The sequence below is a fragment of the Bombus affinis genome, chromosome 9 (assembly GCF_024516045.1).
Source record: "Bombus affinis isolate iyBomAffi1 chromosome 9, iyBomAffi1.2, whole genome shotgun sequence".
NCBI classification, from domain to species: domain Eukaryota; kingdom Metazoa; phylum Arthropoda; class Insecta; order Hymenoptera; family Apidae; genus Bombus; species Bombus affinis.
Genome location: NC_066352.1, coordinates 1,384,904 through 1,408,032, shown reverse-complemented (window position 1 = coordinate 1,408,032; position 23,129 = coordinate 1,384,904). Strand labels below are relative to the sequence as shown.

Genomic DNA, 23,129 nt, shown 5'->3' with positions numbered 1-23,129 from the left:
CGTATTTATTAACTTACATAAATCATATGATAATGTATAGATTGCTTTAAAAATACAATACATTGAATAAAAAAGGTTCATTGTATATTTACAAATTTTAGTGTTATACAATACGCAATTATATTTCAGTCAACACACGCTTTTGATTTAAGGAAATTAATAGTATATACAACATCTAAAAATGTTTTTGTAGCTTAAAATAAGTACGAAGAATTTATTAAAATCAAATAATGACCAGCGTCGTATTTTTTAACATACTTGTGTTGGTTTTATGAAACCCATTGTAACATCTGTTAATTCTGATTTTAAAATAGTTTTTAATGCAAAAATTTTACTTGTGCAGCAACAACCAACATAAAAATTATATTATAGGAAATAACACGACAGTGGTCAAATATATATAATAATACTAATTCTAATACAGGCTGAAACATGTTTCTAAGAACGAGACAACTATGATAATACAATTTTTTAACAATATCACAGCGTTGGTTTTTCATCTGTTGGTTCTTCTTTTATAGGATGATTACATTCCATTAATGCAGGATTTGCCACAGCAATTATATTATCTCCCCGTGAAGCTATTACCTATATTTGATCAAATTGAAAGCCAAATTAGCATTTACTACTTATTATTTATTTAACTTGATATCATTATATATATGTTTCTTCAGAAATTAGTAAATAATACGTATATCAATTTAAATAAAATTTACTACCTTAAGATTGAAATCACTTTCCTTATCTGTATTATCTGCTTCAACTTCATTAGTGTCCTGTAAATAGGACCATTTGTCAACTTGAAATAATTAGTACACATACATTCGCAATTCATTTGCTTACGTGTATCGATGAAGACTCTTCATTTGAAAATGAAAGTTGACTGTCAGAGTCGCTAATCTCCTCGATACTCGCACTGAACATACCATTGTTATTCTTCTTCCTCCAAACTGGACTAAAACAATGCAAATGTCTGAACATCAATATATACTTGCAAAATTAATTTCTTTGCAATTAAAAGTCAATAAAATATATATGTGATATTCAAGATTGCAATCTATATAAAGTATTTTATAGCGTATTATCTACTTAATAATCCATTTGAGCTCAAAGTAATCACCTTGAAGATCTGTGTCTTCTAATTGTTGAGTTACCTACATCCATTTCAGGGCAACGTAGATCCAACTCCTCCTAGAACAGTGAACTGCTACAGACAGTAGAAGTGACAAATATAGCATAGGAAATGAAAGCCAGAAAAAAGCTAATTATTATTATTACTATAGTTAATAACAATTACTCGATATAACTAATATAACAGGCATACACAACTCGTAAGGACACCAGGAACAAAGCATAGAGTCCTAACAAGTGTGGAAGAAAATATTGTATGAATTAATTGTGTTTTAGATAGTAATTTAATTTTTAATATGTTAATCCATAAATTAAAAAAAATTCTTATTAAAAAAAAAAGCACCTTCTACTTAAGGAAAAACAGTTTCTGAGAAGAATCTTTTTATATGTATGTACATTTACAAAATATTTAACGTTTTTTAAATACTTGTTAATTAACAAACATAAGTATACAAACATTTAGTACAAAAGCCATGCATGTTATGCAAAAGCTATACTTGACCTTTTCTGCTTGTGCTTCGCGCGTATATCAACGTAGTGGTAGTTTACGTGTTGCAATTGTTTACGTGCTGGGTGCATAGTTAGTTGTTAGCGCTCATGCGAGTGCAGCAGCTCATTAATATGCCAACGATTCCAGATCAAATCATAACTATGGAATTCCATCAAGGATTTTGTAACTTTTTTTTTTAGGCTATGTATGCGATATTTTGTAATATTTAAAAAAATTGTCGATTTTATTTTTGTATAACCATTACTTAGTAATTTCTTTAATTACTGATCATAAAAATTATAAATTGATTCAACTTATCTAATAATTAATATTATGCACGTTACCAAGGAAATTATTTCATAATTTTTCTTATATTAAGTTGATTAAATTCTTTAATAAAACGTTTGTTTAGTGTAATTTTAAATATAATGAAAATTTCTTGGTATCTAATTTTTATAATTATACCATATAATTGATGTATCACATAAGATATGTCGTATTCAATTTATATTAAAATCCGTGACTTTGTCCCAAGTTTATAATGATTCTGAACTGGAATCTGTATGTACATGGCTTATTATTATGGTCGAGGTGAGCTAACCTGCGTCGCATCTTCATTCTCACCCTCAAGCTCGAGCTTTTGTCGTTTTGTACGATCAGGTTCGTTTTCTTCGCCATTTTCACGTGGCCTTGACACGGATAAGCTAAAGCATTTTAATTATGAATATTATACTTTAATTGGCTTAAAAACTATATGTAGATTTGGCTAACCTTCTATAACACTGTGTAACTTAAAAGTCATCCCTATGTATATACAGGGTGTTCTGTTACTGTTTCTATATAATTTAAGGAGTGATTCTTGACGTTGAAATGAGACGAAGATCAAGAATAAAAAAATTGCTTTTTTGGTTTGATTTTTTAGCTATTGACAATAAAAAGTCGGCCAAAATATCCCTGCACGCGAGCAAACTTCCTTACATGAACGAAAGGAGGTCAGCCTAAGCAGCGGAGCACACAGAGATTCTCAATTCGATCGACATATGAGCTGCAGCTCACCTAGTATGAGTCGTAGAGAAGAAAACTATGGTATTCGGAGACGTAAACAAACCCGCGCGACGCTTCGCAAAAGAAGTGGCAGTTTGAACATTCAACCTGCTTACTCGTGGAAATCCACAAGAACATATCGAAAACCGCACTATGAAATTTCTGAATGGAGAGTATTAATGTTTCCTCTAATCCTTTACTTCCGCGAGTGTCCACAGCAAAATCACACATGCATCGCGATTTTCCCAGCCGCGAGTGTCCACAAAAAATACAACAAATTACAATAGATGTTCGTTATGTCCCTCGTTTTCTTGTAAACAGATCCTGACTCTTCTCTTAAAATTTTGCTGTATTGTGTTTTCATGTGTCTCAGTAGTAAAAATCGAGAGGATTTAAATCTGGTAACTGAGCAGACCAAAACACAGGTCTTCTTCAACCGATCTACCATCCTGTTTCCAAAACAACTGGTCAAGTGCTCTTGCAGTACACGCACTACGCGCACTGAATATACAATACATTCAAGTAAGACTCTAACTTAATATTTTCAGTTCTTTAAAAGTTCCCCTTCGAATGTGGGAATGATTTTGTTCTTCCAAAACTGTTCTAGTTTCTTGCTTCAAAATAGCTAAAACATGGTAGTGTAATGATGGAGAGTTCATTCAGAAAGAAAAATTTACGGTACTCATTACCGATGATTTCATTTTCTTTGTACAACTCGGAATTATTCAAGAACAGTTATGATATTTAAGAAGTTCTTTTTGAAAGCAAGGGTACGATATTGAGGAAGCGAAGAGGCTGTATATCAAAAGTGTTTAAAAAAACCTATTTTACACAATCTTCAAACTTTATATAGCTAGAGATTTATTAGATATGCTCATTGAAAAAGTGGACTTTCTGTTTATCAAATGGGTTTCGGAAATATCTCAATTCTTCAAGCCTTATTGTCTTCAGTTTTTATGACCATAACGTGTTTTAAACATGGAAAGAAAAAAGTTAGAAGAATGCTCTAAGAAAGCTCTAGTATAGAAAAGAAGCATAACTATCGCATTTATTATTTATTTTGAAGCAAACATTGTGACTATATTCATGGAATAATATAAAATATTAATTTAACATTGACAAGTGTTGAAAAACCGACTATAAGTTTTTCGGTAAATATTCATTTTTCATCACAAAATGTCAAAATAATATTTGAAAGTGTTGTATGCAGTGTAGCAGTCTTTATATTGTAGCCACATTTATTATAGAATGTATACATTTTCAGAACTTTCGCATATATACTTTTGCTACGTTGCGGCGGACGGGAATAATGCAAAAGTGCGACGTTTATACGTTGAAAAATATCCCAACAGGACTATACTCGGCGCACAAACATTTTGTGATATAGCTCAACGACTATGGGATAATACGACTATGGGCACATTAAAACCTGTCTTATCTGGCATACGAATTCAATACGACGACACGGACCTGGGAGATAGAACACTGCACCGTATTCAACAAAATCCCAATTTGAGTACGAGGACTATTACTGCTGAAAAAGGTGCCAGCAACAGCACCGTATGGTCAGTATTGAAGGGAGAAAATCTATACCCGTATAGTATCCAGAAAGTTCAACAGCTAAGAATGAATGAGTAGGAGTCCAACGCGATCTCAATTTCTCCGCCAGAATATTATTTACTGATGAGGCAAAGTTTAACAAATATGCAATCACAAATATGCGTAACGAACATTTCTGGTTATAGGACAATCGCGGTGCGTGTGTGATTTTGCTGTGGACACTCGCAGAGGCAAAGGATTAGAGGAAACATTAATCTCCTCTACTCGGAAATTTCATAGGGTGGCTTTTGATATACTCTTATGGATTTCCACGAGTAAGCAGGTTTAATGTTTAATCTACCATTTCTTTTGCGAAACGTCGCGCGAGGTTGTTTACGTCTCCGAATACCACGGTTATCTTATAGGAGGTAAACTGTCGCTCATATGTCGACCGAATTGAGGATCACTGTTGAGGTTGCTTAGGTTGACCTCCTTTCGTTCATGTAAGAAAGTTTGCACGTGTGCAGGGATATTTTGTCCGATTTTTGATTGTCAATAACTAAAAATTAAAACCGAAAATGCAATTTTTGTATTCTTGCTTTTCGTCTTATTTCGGCGTTAAAAATCACTCCTTAAATTATATAGAAATAGTAGCCGAACACCCTGTATATTTATACCTTTTAAATTAATATAGAAAGGATCTGTAACTAGAATTATGGTTTTAGGAAGATAAACTTTATATGTATATGTGTATATTCGAAGAAATTAACAAAAAAAGGACAATCTTTTTCTAAGAAAATTCACGATACTTATAGTTCTATTACCTATTGCCTCTTGTAATTCTATTACCTACATTAATCTTCAATATTTTCATTCTAAATACTTGTAATAGAGTTAATAATATTTTTATAGAAACTAAAGATACTTACTAATGATTTTTTGAATAATGATACCCAGAATCTCTCACAACGCGTCGGGCCAAAGGAAAAAGTTCATCTCTTCTAGTAAGAAGGGCAGGTACGAACCTGCAAATTTGTGCAGCAGCCTCATTTACTGACACTTCGTGCAATGTCAATGGTTTCTCCGGTTTCCTCTTACAGTCAAACCTTCCGTAAATTGCTGCATATTTCCGAATTTCTTCCATTCTACGTGGATCACTATCAGGCATAGCCATTACCATCTACAAATAATACGATTACATAAAATTTATGGATCATTTTAAGCATGTACAAAAAGTGATATTTACTTCTAAATTTTTGCAAATTTTTTTCTTAACATTATGAGGTTTTGGATCAACGGGTCGAATAGTAGCGGCAAGTCTTTCAGCTGCCTCTGCAAGTCTTTGTATTTGAGATTGCAAAAGAGTTGGAGTAGGTTGCGTTGGACTCGCAGGTGCACCACCACCGCCACTAGGACTTGGTGTTGTACCACTACCACAGGATGACTCACATGTCCCTACCTGAAAGTAATCGTATTTCTCCAATAACTCATTTACACAGGATGCAAAAGTTATTAAAATGTTATTGACCAATCGAGTATGGAGAAATATGCATGTCTTTTGTCTGAAAAATGTGATATAATTGGTTTTGTTGTGTCTTATAATGATAAAGTTTTAAATATACAGATTTCAAACGCCCAGAGAAGACTAAATCCGATCCAATTCATTATACATCGATACAAATTTGTATATTATAGTATTTTATGTCTAAATTGAAGCAATCAAATATTTAAATAATTAAGTATTAAGAACAAAATATATCTTTAATATATGCTACATCTATTGCTCATAAAACTGGAATAAGAGTAGCAACATTTTTTTTATTTGAATTATACCTGTAATATACCAGGACTGTGAGAAGTAGTATAAGGCAGAGGTGTATTGGGACTTGGACTTTGTCGAAATGTTGTTGAGGCCACTGGTGCTGTTACACTTGTAACGGATACAATAGGGCTAGTACTTCTACATGGTAATGGTGTTAGAGATACGTGCGACGAAACATATGGAGTAGGAGTTGCTGTTTGCGAAGTCGTTGTAAAACCTTGAAGATTTTGTACTTGCGGCCTAGGACTCACGCACGGAAATCCTATGCCAGCAGGAGCTTTACACGTAGCCGTTGTCGGTACAACTGGTGTTTGGAAAAGTGCTATAACAGAATTTTGATTGTGGATTAATTATTAAAGTTTCTGATTTACCGTAACATTAATAATATCTATGTTTTGCAGAATGTAATATATTTTTATTTTTATGGTTTCTTTTTATACATACGTCCTTATTTTTGTAATTTTATCATTTTCAAATATTTTGTATAATTGTTTGATAAAATGATTTAGTCAAATGTACGAAATTATTTGATATTAAGGTACTTTACAAGGATTTGTGAGCCATTCCTGAAGAGCTTTTTGAAGTCTTCTAACATGGAGAGGTTTGCTTGCCATACCAACGAGCGCCATAATTTCCAGAAATTCCTCTTCTCCAGCATCGCATAATTGTTGTACGTCGTCACCACCTAGAATAGTTTGTAAGAAATGGTTCGATCTCTTTAATACGAATTATTTTAGAAGGTTTCCACTATTTATCCATCATTTATAAGTTATCGAAAAGGAACTAGATATTTAAAAAAGAATTTCTTTACCCATTTCTAAAAGCGTGTCGTAGTAGCTCAATAGAGACGCACGTTGCATCACTCTGTACAGTTGTAGTTCCGCTTCATTTTGAGGTACGGACGTCTGCACCACTAAATGATTCACGTAAAAATTCATTAAAAGGAAACGTTTGACTCGAGTAAAATTGACATAATTCTGATTATTTATAATATTGAACGATACAATTCTAATAATAATCTAATAAATCATTAAACCATCTCATCTGTGATTCAAAGTATCTTTAGAATGGCTAAGATTATTAGAATTTATAAATAAGACAAGTTTTAAATTTGGTCATCTAAAAGGACATAGCTTACACCTGAAATCTTCAATCTTGATAGTTCTATGCTATAGTTGAATCAATAATTTTTCATTCTTTCCTATCGCCGATGATCCATACAAGCCTTTAATGTTATCATAAATAATAGAAGAAAAACAGTAATATACAATGGAAAGAATATTAAGAATATTCTCCGTGAAGTCTACAAAAAATATTCGGCATAATTCATATTCTTTCAATTGGATGCCTGATGATCCGTCGAAAAATAATTTCCCTGTATCTGGATATATTAGAGGGGTGAATTGTTGGTCGACTGATCGATCATTTGGTTGGTGAGTCCGGTTCGGCGAGCTGAGCTCACCTTTGCGGAGGAGAGCTCGCCTCGGACAGTATGCGGCAGACGGTCGAGCCGCCAGGGTGTCCGACTAGTTTCTTGCAAATTTCGAGGAACTGCGAGAAAAAGCGGCGTGCACACACGTACAGCGTATAAATTAATACCGGTACCGCTGGCATGGCATCGGACGCCGCTCTTGAAAGAGGGAAGGGAGGGGAACAGGAGAGAGAAAGAGTGGTGTGTCCCTCCAGAAAGAAAACCTGTGGTCTGGGTGCGACGAAGAGGAAAGGATAGAAATTAAAACAAAGGGAAGAAAGATGAAACGGAAGATGAACCGAGTACGAGAGGTAGAATGAGGAGGAGGAGGAGGAGGAGGAGGAGGAGGAGGAGGAGAAAGAGGAGGAGGAGAAAGAGGAGGAGGAGAAAGAGGAGGAGGAGGGGGAGAGAAAAGGGAGATATTTAAGGGATGAGAAGAGAGAGGGCAATGGAGAGAGGGAGAGAAAAAAAAGAGAGCGACAGGAAGCTAGAAGAAGAGAAGAAATGCAGAAGGAGATACGGAGCAATACGGTAGAGCCGGGCCCTGAAAAACCTGGCCGTCAGGTCTTATTACGAACCTAAGGCCCGGTCTCACGCTTATATACACCGACCGAGATACGAGTAAGTCCCTGACAGCAGCGGGGTGACTCGTTCCGCGAGATTTTTCTGACGTTGGCCCCTGCAGCCTCGGCTGAACCCACCAAAGGGATATGTGGATCTTTCTAATGAGGCGCCGATTTCTCACTCCCCCCGCGCGCCCTCTTACGTTCTTCGATGTGCTCACTTACAAAACGATCTGCGTAACGTGCGGTGGTAGTAAATCATACGGTAAAAGTTCATTTATTTCAATATCGGTATAGATAAATGCATATCTACAATTTAGAGCTATGCTTAATTTTCCAATTGTCATAGTTCCGAATATGATGCAATCTGGGAAATTTTGTTAATTATTATTGCAATCGGCGCAAAAGAATATGTTTCGAGAGTTTACTTTGAAATAATGTAAATTTTTTTATTCTTTCTAAAACTCCGAATCCTTTCTACATATCATTATATTTTCATATATAAGTCGAATAAGGTTTCATAAGGTGATGTAGAAGTTTCAACAGTTTGGTGTCTTTAACATGTTTAATTGAGATCATTTACTTTCTTTGGAATCTTAAATTTATATAAGAGAAAGAAGTCGGTTGTTATGGAAACTTGTTTGACTGAGAATCGAGAACGAAACTAGAAATATAAGCAATATTTACATTAAAATGGTATAAAACTAAAAACTTATCGTTAAAATCTAATTATAGAATTATAAGATATCTCAGAATATAAAACGTCATCGTACTGTCTGTTTATTATATATTAATTCAGATTTCCTTTAAGTTTTCATTAACTTTTTCATCGTTCATGTAATTTTAACCACTGCTTGCCTTTAGTTTTTAGCATTCCAACGTTCTGCCTGAATCCATATTGTTAAACGTCCACTTACAATCTTCTTTGTAATTAACTTCTTCGACAAGTACAATTATAACAAGATACCGATAACTTTCGTACAAAATAAATGGTCAGACGTGCTTTACAGTTTCAAGTGTTTTATGGTCATTCGTTAATTAAACATGAGCGATTTTTGCAGTTGGGTTCGTTCAAATATTCATGAGTCCCTTGATTACACAGAAATCAAACAATAATGCCCATCAATGAGAGTAATTCATATATGATTTACTGTCCATAAAGTATCGAGTTATTCTTTAAAAAATCGAACAAATACAGAAAACCATAAAGCTTCTGATGGTAACTCCCGTTTCTCTTCGTTCCTTTTCAGCTTCTTTTATTAAGAAGTACCCAGAAAATATACATGTTTCATAACTTTAATTTATCGGGGCAAGTTAAATAAAAAAATCAATGATTTGAAAATAAATAATTGGGTCGATATTAATTATCTAGCATTAATTCATGAATTGCTATTTTATCTTCCTATATGACATTTTTTGGAAAAATAGATAACATTACCTTGAAGGGACAAGTACTGGTCACCCATCCCCAGATTTTTGAAATGTTTACTTGTCTATCCTATTTCACTAGTCCTCTTCTATAATACACAAATCCTATTTCGTTATTAATTCGCTAATATAAAAAAAAAAGAAGTAATCTTCTTCTTTGACAGATTTCGATGTCCGTAACTACATTTATCAAAGAATATTTTTTCCACATTGTCATGACGCCTCACAAATCTTCCCATAGCATCGTAACGTAAATCAATATAAGATGAAACAGGTAAAAAATTCAATTTCCTTTGATTTTCGACCCAGGTCATTCTCATTGTAATCAGGCAGTGGTATGGTTCCTCTATCTAGGATCCTCTCACCTCGATCAAGTAGAGTAGCTATACCTCTGACCGACAGTCTAGGACTGGCAGTGCATTTACATAACAACTTTTTTGGCACAGGATAATCGTTTTTGTCGGTAGGAACACGTACGCGAGTCGGAGGCAGAGTCGTCACGGCATAGCATCCAATACTGCGCACCAGGGACGCGCTAAGAAAAACCTGATCCTACCGTGGCCTCCTCAGCCTCCCTGGGAACGATGCGTGCTTGTTGTCTCTTCGCCACCACCGACTTTTCTTCTTTATGCCCACTGTTCACCATCGTTTCGTTGCTTTTCAGCCAACAATTCGTGGATCACACTGTGTTGTTCTGCTATCTTTAGGATTCGCTTCGTCGTTTCTTCTTTTTCTGTTCCTTTGTTTCCCTTTTTATTGTTCCTGCTAGTTTATCATTAGAATTCACCTAGGAATCGTAATTAAATTCGATTCACTATTGGAGTGCTTCGAAGTCGAAATATGATATTAAAGATATTAGGAATATTTAAGAAAAGATTATCAATAGACTGCGGATATTTATGCAGATTCAAATTTTTACGAACATAGCTAAAGAAAGAGAAGTTATACAAAGATTTTTTTACTTGCTATATAAATATCGTATTTTGGATATGTTATATTTGTTTTTGTGTTGTCAAATTTCCTATAAGCACATGAAAACTCGCAGCCCATTTATAAATACACGCGTACTGTCATTATGTCACTTGTTCTGAAGCTATAAACTTTTAGCGAGTTCATATTAATTTGAGATTAAAGAGTTTGTTACTCGTATCAATTTTTTAAAATTAGTTCTTACTTCGATAAATAGATGAGCAAATGAATAGATACATAAATCCAGATAGATCAACCTACGCCATCTTAAAACAACTCTCGTTGATTTTCTCTTTTTCTAATCTCTTTGCACAATCGAATCAATAACAAAACCCATTCCTTTATATTGTATATTCAAGAGAGATCAGAAGACAATCTCGAAAGTCTTCATCGATCGGTGTGGCCATTGCAAAAGTGTGTGACGTGGAAAAGAGGAAGAAGCGACGAGATTTCCTCTGGGAGCACCATCAAACGCTTCAAGAAGAATCGATAAATTCTCTAATGTAATGGATAAGGACTCGCAGGAGACGGAGAAACATGATGATACTGAGGAATGGGGAGGGATTAAGAAAATAGCCCTTGGATGGAACATACAGTTTGAGCGAACAGAGGTGAGATTCTTGACGTGCATGCCCCATTATTCTATTATATCGTACATACATCATTATATCGTAAAGCATTGTAACATGATAAAATTGACTTTTAAAAATTAATCTGGAATAACAAAATTGGTTATCTGTAAGTGTCAAATGTTATGGAATAGTATTATTATTTGCAAAGTTCTTTATCCTAGAATTCTACAATATCTAAACTAGGCTTTATTATTTGTGAAATTCATTATCCTAGCATTCTACCATCTCTACCATCTCTAGACTAGGTTAGATAAAATATTTGATCTTAATATAAATGTGATAAGTGCTTAAATAATCAATATAAATTTGTAAGCTCTATGCGTTGATAGGGTGACATGTACCGTTTTTGATTATTAATATGTCATTAATCTATATTCTTGTCATATGTTGTTTCTATAAATCGACTAAAGTTTTTAGATGCTTTCCATTACTTCCCGTCATTGATTATTCCTTCTAATTAATTACGATTACAAATGATGCCAATGATCTCACATAACGATGAACTAACCGACAGTTGAGATCTTCCATTTTTTGATCTAAACGCCATCCCAAAAACTTCACTTTTGCTTGGTCGAGCTCTACGCACAAAAGATGAACGAGGAAGAGAAGCAACCGAAGAAAAAGAAAAAGAAGAAGAGAAAGAAGAAGAGAAACTAGGAGGGGCTAGGCAAAGAAAGAGGTAGAAGCGGGTTAGAAGCAGCCATCAGCGGATGAGGGGGGTGGTCCAGGGTAAAAGACGTTTGGTTGGACGTGGTAAAGAGAAGAGAGACGAGGGTGAGAGCGAACGAGTGCTATAGCTTCTTTGTTCGATAGCTCACGGTGCGGACGCTCTTCCGATGCTACGCAAAAACGAGTCTAGTTTCTTAGAAGCGGCCGTTCTCGCGCGGCACCACACCAATGCCAGTGGAAGAAGCAGTGGCGGCGGCGGCAGCGCGGCGCGGCGGCAGCAGCAGCAGCAGCAGTAGCAGCAGCGGTTAGTATTTCGCTTTTTACTGGCATTGTAATCAAGGAAGGGTTAGGTGGGTTTTTGTCTAGTGCCTCTGCCGCCGCTTGGACAAAACACCGGACAGATGGACTGAGTCGCCGTTTCGATCCCCCTACCTTACCTTTCTGTCCCTTTCTCACTCTTCTCTTCTCACTTTATCTAGTTCGTGCTAAAGCTTTTCCTCCTGTCTCTGTTCTTCTTCTTCTTCTTGTTCTTCTTCTCCATAGTCTCTCCCCTTGGTTTCTTGGTTATCCCTCTTGGCTATCTCTATCTCACCGAACAGCCCCTCTTTTTATCTTTCTAATCTGCTAGTCTTCGTGCACCACCCTTTCTTCATTCTTCCTTCTTCTTCATCTTCGTTGGGGCTATATCTGCCAGTTTTACCTTACCGTTTTCGTTCCCTACAGTTGCCCTTCTCAGCTCCTCCCCCCGATACATACGAGCACCAGGCATCGAGCTTCTCTTCTAGGATACTATTTTACTTATCCCCACTTTTTACCTACCCTCTCCTACAGCCAACCAATGGTTAACTCCCCTTCGACGAGCAGGAAGGAAAAAAACTAATTTGCTGGTCAACGATCAGGCAACCAGAGAGAGGGAGATGATGCCAGGGGAAGGACATATAGAATATAGAAGATCTTTTAACGAGGGAAACGAACGGTTGTTAAGTTACATATGGATTTTTTATTTTTGACGTTGTTTAGTTTTCAATTGGAAAAGTTCTTGTGACCGTTGATTGGACTAATACATTAGTTATAAAAATATTCCTCTCTTGTCCAATAATTTAACGAAATTTTTATGATTATTGGTTGCGGTAATAACTAACAATGACTTATCCACCAACTTGAACATATATAATGAGCACTCTATCCTATATAATTCGTTCAACCCATTCATTAGCAGAAGTTTCGAGCATAGGCATTGAAAGGTCCCTGCGACATTTAAAAATGAGGGGTAGAGCACCGTGTGTGTCGAAGGAGGCAGGATTAGAAAACATATTGTAAATCGGTATTTTCGGGGGTAGCAATATCTCGGTCGAATTGAGTTGATTGGTTGAGTATCGTTTTTAAGCTCGCAGGGTGGGGCCTGAATTCCATCCTTCTTGCAATGGCCAACCTCCGTCGCTTTTCCATCCCCTACTGTTTAAAGCTTCTCTCCCTCCCTTAGGTGCATTTTAAAGTATGGTCGACTGATTTTGTGCCCGCATGCCGCGCCATCGAGAAAAAACTGGCAGTCCGTTAAAATTGCAAAACATCACGACACGTAATCTTTATTTGGTGGCGGCACGAAGCGGGATGAAATCTCCTCGCCGTCGCTGGGAACGGTTAAGCTGTCGAATACGATATGCTATTTAACGTGTTTCATTGACATTATTAACCCTTCCATGGTGCGTTCAAAGTATTTAAATTAATTTGTATACTTTTATACATTTACTATAAAAATATATTATATTAAAGTAAATATATTCGAGGTATTCAGTAATACTATAAAATTAGATATATTTGATAATAAAGTTAACTGTTATGTAGTTTTAACTATTAATTAACTAATATAACTTAATATAAAGTTTTTGTATTATATTGCAGAATCATTTGCAGAATCACTTTATTAAATGTTAGATAAAAAATTGTTAAAATTATTGTAATATCAATGTTTATTATTCATAATCTAATAATATTAGTACACGGTAGAATTTGGAAGGAGCTAATATTTCAGAAAAAATGTATCAAAACCAAAAATAAACATTCACCAAGGTTTGAATAATGTAAAAAGGAATGAAAGGAAATATGAAAAAAGCGAATTATAAAAACAGCTGTGACGTATGCTCTCATCGTATATGTTGAAAAAAGCAAAGAAACTCAAAATGAAATATGCAAAAAGTTAAATGATTAATGTAAATTAGTAGAATATGTTTTTAAAGGACTTAGCTTCAACATCATATATTGTAGGAAAGATTTTGGTATTAATAAAAGTAACTGTACTCAGCTATTAAGAACATATATATTGATAGCTAATTATTACAAAAAAATTTATACGATAAACACGAAATTTATTTTCTTTTCTTGCAACATAGGTAATTAAAGATTCATCCAGTCGAACAACTTTATCGCTCGTAAATGTACCCGATACTTAAAAGACACTCAATATACTATGTAAATTAGCTAAATTCGATAAATATATTGGTCTAATAAATATACGATTTGTTTTTTAATCTATGCATTTACATTCACAATATTCTTAATTTATTCTCATAAGCACTATTGAATCTCTGATATATTTATGATTATTTGAATATATTTAGCGTAGTGATCATGACTAAAAATTAAAAAGGATACTAAAAGTACATATGCGCGCAAATATTAACTGTTTTTTAACAGACGTTTGATAGTGAAATGAATAAAATAACAATTGTATCTGACGATTCGAAAAATTCTGGTTTGATGCATTTCTTTGACTTGGCAGAAAGTAACCGGAACGGAAAAGAAGATACTTAATCTAAGTTTCTGTTCGGAGAAACGATGACGCGGCCGCGTAGTATGGTGCAAAAATAGACAATCCCGACCAAGAAATAAAATGCAGAAACTCACGGTGAACAAAATGAAAGAGTTCGGAGGTCGACCAAAAAGATCGGCGTCCACGTAGCGAAAACAGATTGGATAAAAAGTCGCGCGACAGGCTTCCACCGAATAAACAGGATAAATCTGGATTCCTTCGCAAATAGCGATGAGTTTAGCGATATACTTGCATGATAATCGTTTTTGCACCATATCCTTCTACCTGAATGCAACCCAACTAACTGAATCGACATTGTGAATGCAACTGATCGAACGTTTTAGTAATACATAATAAAGAGCATCTATACCTAATTTGTTCTAATTATTGCACGTGGATAGACAAAATATTCAGAATATTCAAAGCAATTAATTTTAAAAAGATTGACAGGAATCTTTTTTAAACAGATCGACAAACTCATTATATTATAATCAATAAAAGTATAATTATTCGTAACTATTTATTTAACTTAATAAGTAAAGAAGTATGAATGTTTTTTTGTGAATAAAATAATAGGAGAATAAATGAGTTTAGCAAGCGTTTTTAAAGGATGGGAAAGATATACTTAAAAGAATCAAATGAAAATCTGTTTAGAAATAGTTGTAATTATGGAAATGCAATATTTCTAGAAACGGATAAAAAATAATTGGGTTTGATTAATGACAAAGGATTATTTGTTTCATTTCTCATTAATACTTGTGATATTGTCTGTGAAAATTTTTATGAAAATAAGTAAAATATTTAATTTGGACTAACCAAATTTTTTGGGTAATAATTAAATATTTTAAATCAATGGATATTGTTAATATTTTCTAATATTATAATATTAATATATCATCAAAAGACCAATCTGCAGATAAATGAAACAATGAAATTAATCTTTAATTCAAATATAAAAGAATGTAAACATTAAAAAATAATGTCAATTTAATTAGAACATTCGCTTTCTATTTATTCAAAGATAATATAAAAAATGTCTAAATCTCGTAAACCATGGAAGAAACGTTCCCACGGGCATCCTGTGAATATAGAATTTTTTTAGTAAGTTTTTTCTTAGGCCCAGTGAAGACGAGGCAAAGGGTTATAAGCAAAACATCAAGGGCTAATTTTTTTTTAAATGAGAGCGTTCGCCACTTTCTGGTCACATGCATACAACCTTCGCACGCAACATTTCAACTTCTGGTCTTTCTTTTACCTCGCATTTACATTATTTTTCGCTAGACAATTTAATGTTATCAATAAAAAATTAGGATATCATAGAGATTATATCGTAATGAAAAATTGTGCGATTTTAGTTAACTTCATTAAGTTGCGTTATCTTTGAGTATGCTGAATTGAAATCATATCAAATGTTTGAATTAAAATTATGTTTATATTATCTCAGACTAAATCAAGTAAAAAAATTACTACAAATGGTGAAAGGACCTTCATAATCTTCTGATCTGTATTCCATTGTCGTAACTTTTCTAAAATAAGTGGTAAAACATATTATATCGTATTTCTATAAAGTAAATTAACTTAAGTAATCAAATAATTTATTCTAACAATCATAAAAAGTCGTACACATACGAAAAGATGTAATAATAACAACAATAACAATGTTACTTCTCTCGCTAAAAAAGAACCAACTAAAAAAGTAGAAAAAAAGCAACTTTACTGTTTTCCCGTGTTCATCCAACTTCAACAACATTCCAGCCGCAACGTAACACGTCGTCCAACAAAAAGAAAGACGAGCAAACGAACCAAGTGTACGCGTTCGTATACATATATGTACGTTTCCCGCTACCCAGCCGCTCTTCTTCTCCCTTGGATCGCAAGGTTGAAGACTGATAAAAACGTAGCAGAAAAACTTCTCTATCATAGGGTTGGAGGGGGGTACCAACGGGGCTGAGGGTGGAGGGAAAAGTGGTGGAAGCAAAAACAGCCTGAGAAAAGAAGAGATCAGATAGAACGTCGAGGAACCCACGGGAAAGAAAGAGGGAGCACACGGTTCCAATGGAAGAGAGGAGGAAGAGACAAAGAATTCTTTCCGAGCTATTTGTTTTTTTTCGTTCGTTTTCTGCTTCGTTCTTCTGGGTCAGGCTTCTTCCGAGTTTTTTTTTATGCCGTCGGACTGATGGAAAGGGTGGCGATATGCATATGTTTGAGGCGGAGGGCTGGACCAGTGAGTCCGGTTGTATCACTCGGGAGGATCAACGTATATTTGTATATATTTTATTCTAGTTAGGTTCTTCATGGGAGTGTTAGATCGACAGGTAAGGCAGGGGCGCGACCGCGCATCGCTTTTCGGGATTAAATCTTTTAGAACAAGAAGGGAAAAAAAATGAAAGAGTATGGGAATAGGAGTACGAGAGAAAATAAGAGGGATTTAAGCGTACCCCTCACGGTGGTAGACTGAAGAATTTCTTGCCTGTTAATTTATTCGCGAACGAGATAAAGGTCGGATGGATTTCTTCCTTGTGGGAATATTCTGAATATGTACTTCGTTCTTATGAAGGACCGAATAGCTTATGAGTTTCGATAGACAAACCGTTTTCTAAGCGATTGATTGTCTTTGGATAGAAAGGGATATTTCTTAATCCTTGACTGCTATGGTGAAATGAAAATAACTTTCTAGCAAGGCTTTGAGGTATAATCGAATGTAAAACGTAAATGTATATCTTTCTAGGCAAAAATTGAGATTCAACCTAATTAAAAATTACCGAGCGTGCCGCACTTGAATACCATCTGTAAAACATCTTAAGTATTTCAAAATCCCATATTAACATTTAAGAATTAAGTTCGACTTAAGAACGGAAATTTTGTACGCCATATAACTAGATATGATACTAATTTCATCAAGTGTTCAACTAAATATGTCAATGACTGTATTATAGAGATAGTGAATTACAATATGGAAACTGATTAATGTATTGTTAAAGAAAAAAGGTTTCATATATTTTATATCATACTCGGTATAATAGGAATTCGTTTCTAGCATTTTAAATGTCTGATCAATATAAATATTAGCAACGTATACGCAGCTGCTTATTCTAACGAGCTCTTTCATTCCGTTTGTGTACTCTGCACGTCTTCTGAACGAGTTTTCTGTGCATACCTCTGTTCCCGACGTTAAAGAGATGCCTGAATGTAATCTGAATACGATCAAGAAATTGTGCGATCCGTGGGTGGATGCACTCGAATGCGGGTTAATTCGACAAACCGGAACGAGAACTAGAGCGATTTGTGAAGATACGGTGATATAAAAGAACATAACCCTTTTTTCTGTGCAATCCTTTGAAAATGAAAATTGTGTTGGTGAAAATTTAAACAAGAAAGGTAATAAAAAATTAGAAGATAGAATTGAAAGTGTCATTTTAATGATTCCTATTTATGGAGAATTTTAATCTTTTAATTTTCTAACACAAATTTGAAATTTAATATTTTAATACGAAATGAAGGTAATAAATGCAAGTATGTATAACTTTTCATCTTCGATTATGAATATTAATTAAAAATAATAATCATCTTTTACAACACTGGGAATTCTACGAAAATAATATTATTACCCCAAAAATAAAATTACTTAATCGATCTTAATTTTTCAATCATCGATTAATATTTATATCTGCTTGCTTAAATAAGGAACAGTTAGGTGCAATTAAAAAATATCGAACATTTCTTTTACGACTGATATCAGAAATTATTAAATTTTATTTTCGCAATTGTTAATTGAAGGACATATATGCACGATATGGTATCAAAGGGATAAAATTAAATATGTTTTGTTTATGATACAAAGAAAGGAGATAATCGTAAAATAAGAAAACGGACAGGTTTGGGAATGCGAGCTATGGCTGCTATCGTAAAGACGTTTAATTTGAAAAAAATTCTTGGCTCGATAAGTTCTAAGTAAGTGCGGGAATCCGGCAAACTTGCCGCAAAAAGTTGAAGATTTTTTGTTAAGTTGCATAGCGACAGAGCAGTGAGCAAGTGGCTGTTTTTACACGCATTTCGGCCTCAAATTTATAGCGCGCCAAATTATCCCGGTGTTTCGAATAGGCCGCGACAGGCATGCTAATTCTAAGCAAACGGTCATTCAGTTCGTTTGAAATTAAAACACGAAAACGTAGCATTCCGTTCCTGCCATTACTTCGATAGGACAGAAGACTAAATAGTAAAAAAATATAGAAATAAAAAACAACTTAAGTTAAATCTAAAAACAAAAGACAGACTTAGCCTTTCAATTTCTTGAGAATTATAAGTCGTTCGTACGGCGATAAAAGGTAAGTATGTATGTACTGTGGGACCTCCAGTATGTGAAGATTTACTGTTTAAATGTTCTATTACTATTATGCGGACAATGCGTATTTCTCTCCTCCAATAGTGCTTTATTATTAAAATAAATGTGGACGTGTTGTACATCAATAGCAAAAATTAACAAAATTAATTAATAAAATAGTTAAAATTTATAAAAATTAGTGTCTCATTAAAAAATTTAAACAATAAAAGATTCATATTACTATTACTATTACTATTACTATTGTAACAAAAACCTAACTACATATTATAGTATAGTATAAGAAAAAAAGTTAAATGTTCTTCTCTTGTACAAAAATCTTTATGCCTTTCGATCACTGCTTTAGCTAATTCTGATTTTTTACTCTTTATGAGAATAACAAGTGTTCTAGAATTAAAGACACATAAATAATTAAAAAATATTACATTTACATTATACCTTACTCTTTGCAATTGTTCTTGCATTATTCTTTTTGAAATATCAGATAGTGATTACGAGGGAATACAAATATTTAGTAGAATATTACACACATTATTATATATATCGAATAAGAATTCGAGGAGTTCGAAGATTTCTCAAAGATGAAAATTAAAACTTCCTCATGCAAATAATCATATCTTTCCATTAATTGAAATACTAGAAGTTCTTCAAAATACAAGCATCGCAGACGCAAATAGGGACCAATTCTTTCTCCTCTAATTTCATATTTAGGAATTACTAAGCAATTTCTAATGCGTAAGGCTGATTCGATTCGTATAATAATTCTCTTCGATGTTTCGACACAAGGCAAGATAAGGGAGGGAAAAAGTGGAGCAAAAGAAACAGAAATTGAGAAAAAGGCAGAGGAAGGTAAGAAAAAGAGGAAGAGAAAGGGAGTAGAAAAAGAAGGAGCAGCCATTTGCAGCCAGTGGACCAACTGCCGTCTTCGAGAGATATCCTCTCTCGCAATTTCAACTTTCGGAGAAACGTCAGGCAAAACCGCGAAACCAGCGCTTTTTTACCATTTAGTCTGCAATGGTCAACTCAGCGCTCGCGATCGCCTTCTATACTGTTATATCCTCCTCCGTTGGCTGTTTCGTCTTGTAAGAAACTGACAAAAACCGTTCTCGCAATAGTTGCTCACCAATGGCGGAAGAAAAAGCGTCTTTTTGCACGGCGCGACGCTTTTTGTCCGCTTCCTGAGTCATGCCTCTTCCTACCCAGAGTAGACAAAGCACATACACTATGCGCGTAACTGTGTATCTTTGCGCTTTGTATACGTGTATCTCACAGATCGTAAAAAGGAACTTTTTCAGCGAGGAAATTGAGATATATAATATCAGGTTAGGCAAGGGATAAATAATTGTAACGATCGAGATACTGTTGGGTTATTACGGCGATAGACGTTCGTTTTTGTAATATCCGTAATTATAATTAATAATAATCGTATTTTGTGGTGAGTTGCAGTAGATTATACAAAATTAATTTCTGAGATAATTTAGAGATTCTGTAATATGAATGATGAGGTTTGCTCTTGGTATGTATTAGGGAAGTTAATTATAATGACTTGAGGGATACTAATATAAGTACCTACATGTGTAATATTTTTATCAAAGAAATAAGAAATAATTATCCTTTTTTATCAATAATTATTAATTAATTAATGCCTTTAAAAAATTCATTACTTCAAGAATAACAAGTTTTTTTTAAAGAAATAAGTAAACGGAGAAGAGAAATAAAAATTGAAATAGATAAAAATGCATGAATACTAATGAATATTTTTGTTATTAAACGATGACGAAAAAGTCAAATTTACATGAATTATAAAGATTCAAAGGTGCAATGATTTATCGGCCATTTATTTAACAATAACACATTAACGCGTTATGTTTGAATAAATTAATGCAATTTGCTTTGATAAATTAGTAAGATCCAATTTTTAAAAAATCTTTGCTTTGGTATTTAAAGAAATATTAAGATTATGTTTAAAAATTTTCTACTTATAATTAATATTTACGAAGCAATCATTCAGGCATATCAAGCTATTGATACCAAACACTATAATATTGTAAGAATACTATTTACGACAGTGATTAGGCTAACTGTGTATTAATATAAATAAAATAATATTTGTGAAATATCTCGGTACTCGAATTTAAAAAAAGGTTAAATTATGACATAAATTACAGAGAAAGTACGGCATCAGAAGTTAATTGAAACCGATGCGATTATTTTCTTAATCATCAATTTTGTCCAAACATGTTATGAACAAGAATTTAAATTTACTACCATTTTTCTGCTTCAGAAGGAAAGCAAGATAACCTTACAGAAAAACAATTAAGAATGAACATTAACCTCTGTCAATATTTGCATAAAAACCTAAACACATACCACTAAATCTATTTAAGTACATAAGCATGTAATATCATAATTTCTGAAAAACTATGAAACATTTGACATTTAAACACATAAAAACCATAAATTTAATATAGCTAGAAACTTACGCGTGCCGTTGATGTTTCTGCTGAGTATCTTGGGCACAGCAGCGGTGACACCGGAAACGGATGGAACAGTAGGGACAGTAGGGATAGTGGACAGCACGGCAGCAGGCTGCTGATGCTTAGTTGGCGGGCTCGCCACCACGACCACGGGATTCTGTATGGTGCAAGTGGCCGAAGTCAGAGCACCAGAACCACCGACACCAGTAACCGTGTTGGTCGGCGCCGATGCCACTGGAGAAGATGTACCAATACCGCAGCTTGTTGTTACCGCCGCTGTCGTCTCCTCCGGCGTAGGTCCAAGCACACGATTCTCCATTTTCAACTGTTAACTCCACTTTCCGTTCTTTCCTCCCCAAGAGGATCGCACCGAGGCGTTACCTCCCACGATACTCACTCACTGCACTCGAGCAACAATGTTTAACGCATTCGAAAGTATCAAAAGATGTATACATTTATGTTATCATTACATCTCCAGCACGAGGAACACGTCATAAGACAACGTTAGTGAAAATTGTTTGAACAAGTTGAATAATTATATTTTAACATTATCGACTGATACACCGGTGAAAGTGTAATAGAACGATTAAATAAAATAGCGAGGATACCGAATGATTAAGATAACGAAGATACCGGTAAAAGTGTAAAGAAAGATTAACAACTAAACATGAAAAACATTTTTAATATCTAAAAAGTAAAAAAAAAGAAAAAGAAGTAATATAAGTTGTACTCTTATAAGCATCGATGAAATTGGTGGCACTTGGAACGCGTGTGAGTGTAATCGTGCAAATCAGTCTAATACAGTAACTTTCTATGGAACGGTTATTTATTAGATATTCATCTCCTTCAGAAGCACCGATAGTCTTTCTTTAATGCAATTGTCTAAACTTATCGAATACGTGCGTGTATGTGTTCTTGAATTAGTATTATTGTTAACCGAGAGAAACAAATAAAATAAAGGAGATCGTGCTAACACTTCGAAAAGCAGCAGCGAGACACTTAGAACGATGACGCAGTGCACATTGCCGGCCATCGAGTGATTCCACTACGTGTCTGTGCTATGCCCCCTCTACTCAACTACACAACGTGCAATATTACCCCCACCATTGCCATATTCACGTGCGGTTATCCCTTCCTTCAACGATTCCCCCACCATCTTGAGACAATGAGAAACGATGGACACCACTGCGTTAACCAGAGTACGTAAATCTCGAATTCTTCCGCTTCCCAATTCCCACATTAAGGTAAATAATAAATTCACTTGTATTTTTGAGCGTCCGATTTATATTTCGCTTAAATTTAATGTTCTGTTTCGTTCAATGAATTGCAGGCTATCGGATGTGACAAGTAGAGTTAAAAGTTCGTAAAAGTATTAAACTTGCGAATGATTATAAGTAAGAATAACGCGCGAAATATTAGTTCTTGCGCGTTTGAAAGGTATATTATTTCTTTCATTTGAAGTTAAAATATTATATTGACTTGTTCAAGTAACTAATGCTATTGCTGAAAATAATAATAAAGAAAGTTGTCAGATAACAATTTAATAAGATATATCAACAGGTAAAACTTTGAAAATTTGACATTTCATAATATTTTAAACTGTTGAATTACTTCTTTTTTATAACAACCAGCATTAGAACTTAGAAACAACAAATACTCTCAACTTTTAATAAATTCATACCTACGGTGTATTGTATTGTGCTTTTAAAATAAATACATGGTGTTCTTCTGAATTAAAATTTGTTG

The 23,129-nt window shown here is 34.2% G+C and overlaps 2 protein-coding genes across 16 annotated transcripts; one reads left to right on the top strand and one right to left on the bottom strand.

Moving 5' to 3' along the window:
* Positions 1-62: 62 nt before the first annotated feature.
* LOC126920540 (NGFI-A-binding protein homolog) lies at positions 63-22,436 on the bottom strand. Of its 13 annotated transcripts, none has more exons than XM_050731096.1 (11): positions 21,390-22,431; positions 6,838-6,939; positions 6,574-6,711; positions 6,038-6,348; positions 5,451-5,663; positions 5,134-5,384; positions 2,223-2,325; positions 1,121-1,191; positions 844-955; positions 720-763; positions 63-588 (listed from the first exon to the last, which is right to left on the bottom strand). In XM_050731096.1, exons 1-11 carry the CDS (start codon positions 21,700-21,702, stop codon positions 585-587), a joined length of 1,662 nt encoding a protein of 553 aa, XP_050587053.1. In that variant the 5' UTR covers positions 21,703-22,431; the 3' UTR covers positions 63-584. The 13 variants fall into 13 exon arrangements, 10 of the variants coding, with proteins under 10 accessions (XP_050587053.1, XP_050587049.1, XP_050587051.1 ...); XM_050731092.1 differs by having other exon boundaries at positions 720-776; positions 1,121-1,188; positions 21,390-22,422; XM_050731094.1 differs by having other exon boundaries at positions 720-776; positions 1,121-1,188; positions 5,230-5,384; positions 21,390-22,422.
* LOC126920546 (uncharacterized) lies at positions 2,152-5,013 on the top strand. 3 transcript variants are annotated; one of them, XR_007711993.1, is made up of 4 exons: positions 2,152-2,281; positions 2,544-3,187; positions 3,273-3,816; positions 3,930-5,008. XR_007711993.1 is itself a non-coding variant. In XM_050731115.1 (4 exons), exons 2-4 carry the CDS (start codon positions 3,028-3,030, stop codon positions 4,430-4,432), a joined length of 483 nt encoding a protein of 160 aa, XP_050587072.1. In that variant the 5' UTR covers positions 2,152-2,281; positions 2,544-3,027; the 3' UTR covers positions 4,433-5,013. The 3 variants fall into 3 exon arrangements, 1 of the variants encoding a protein (XP_050587072.1); XM_050731115.1 differs by lacking the exon at positions 3,273-3,816 and having other exon boundaries at positions 3,930-4,230; positions 4,411-5,013; XR_007711994.1 differs by lacking the exon at positions 3,273-3,816 and having other exon boundaries at positions 4,018-5,008.
* Positions 22,437-23,129: the final 693 nt, after the last annotated feature.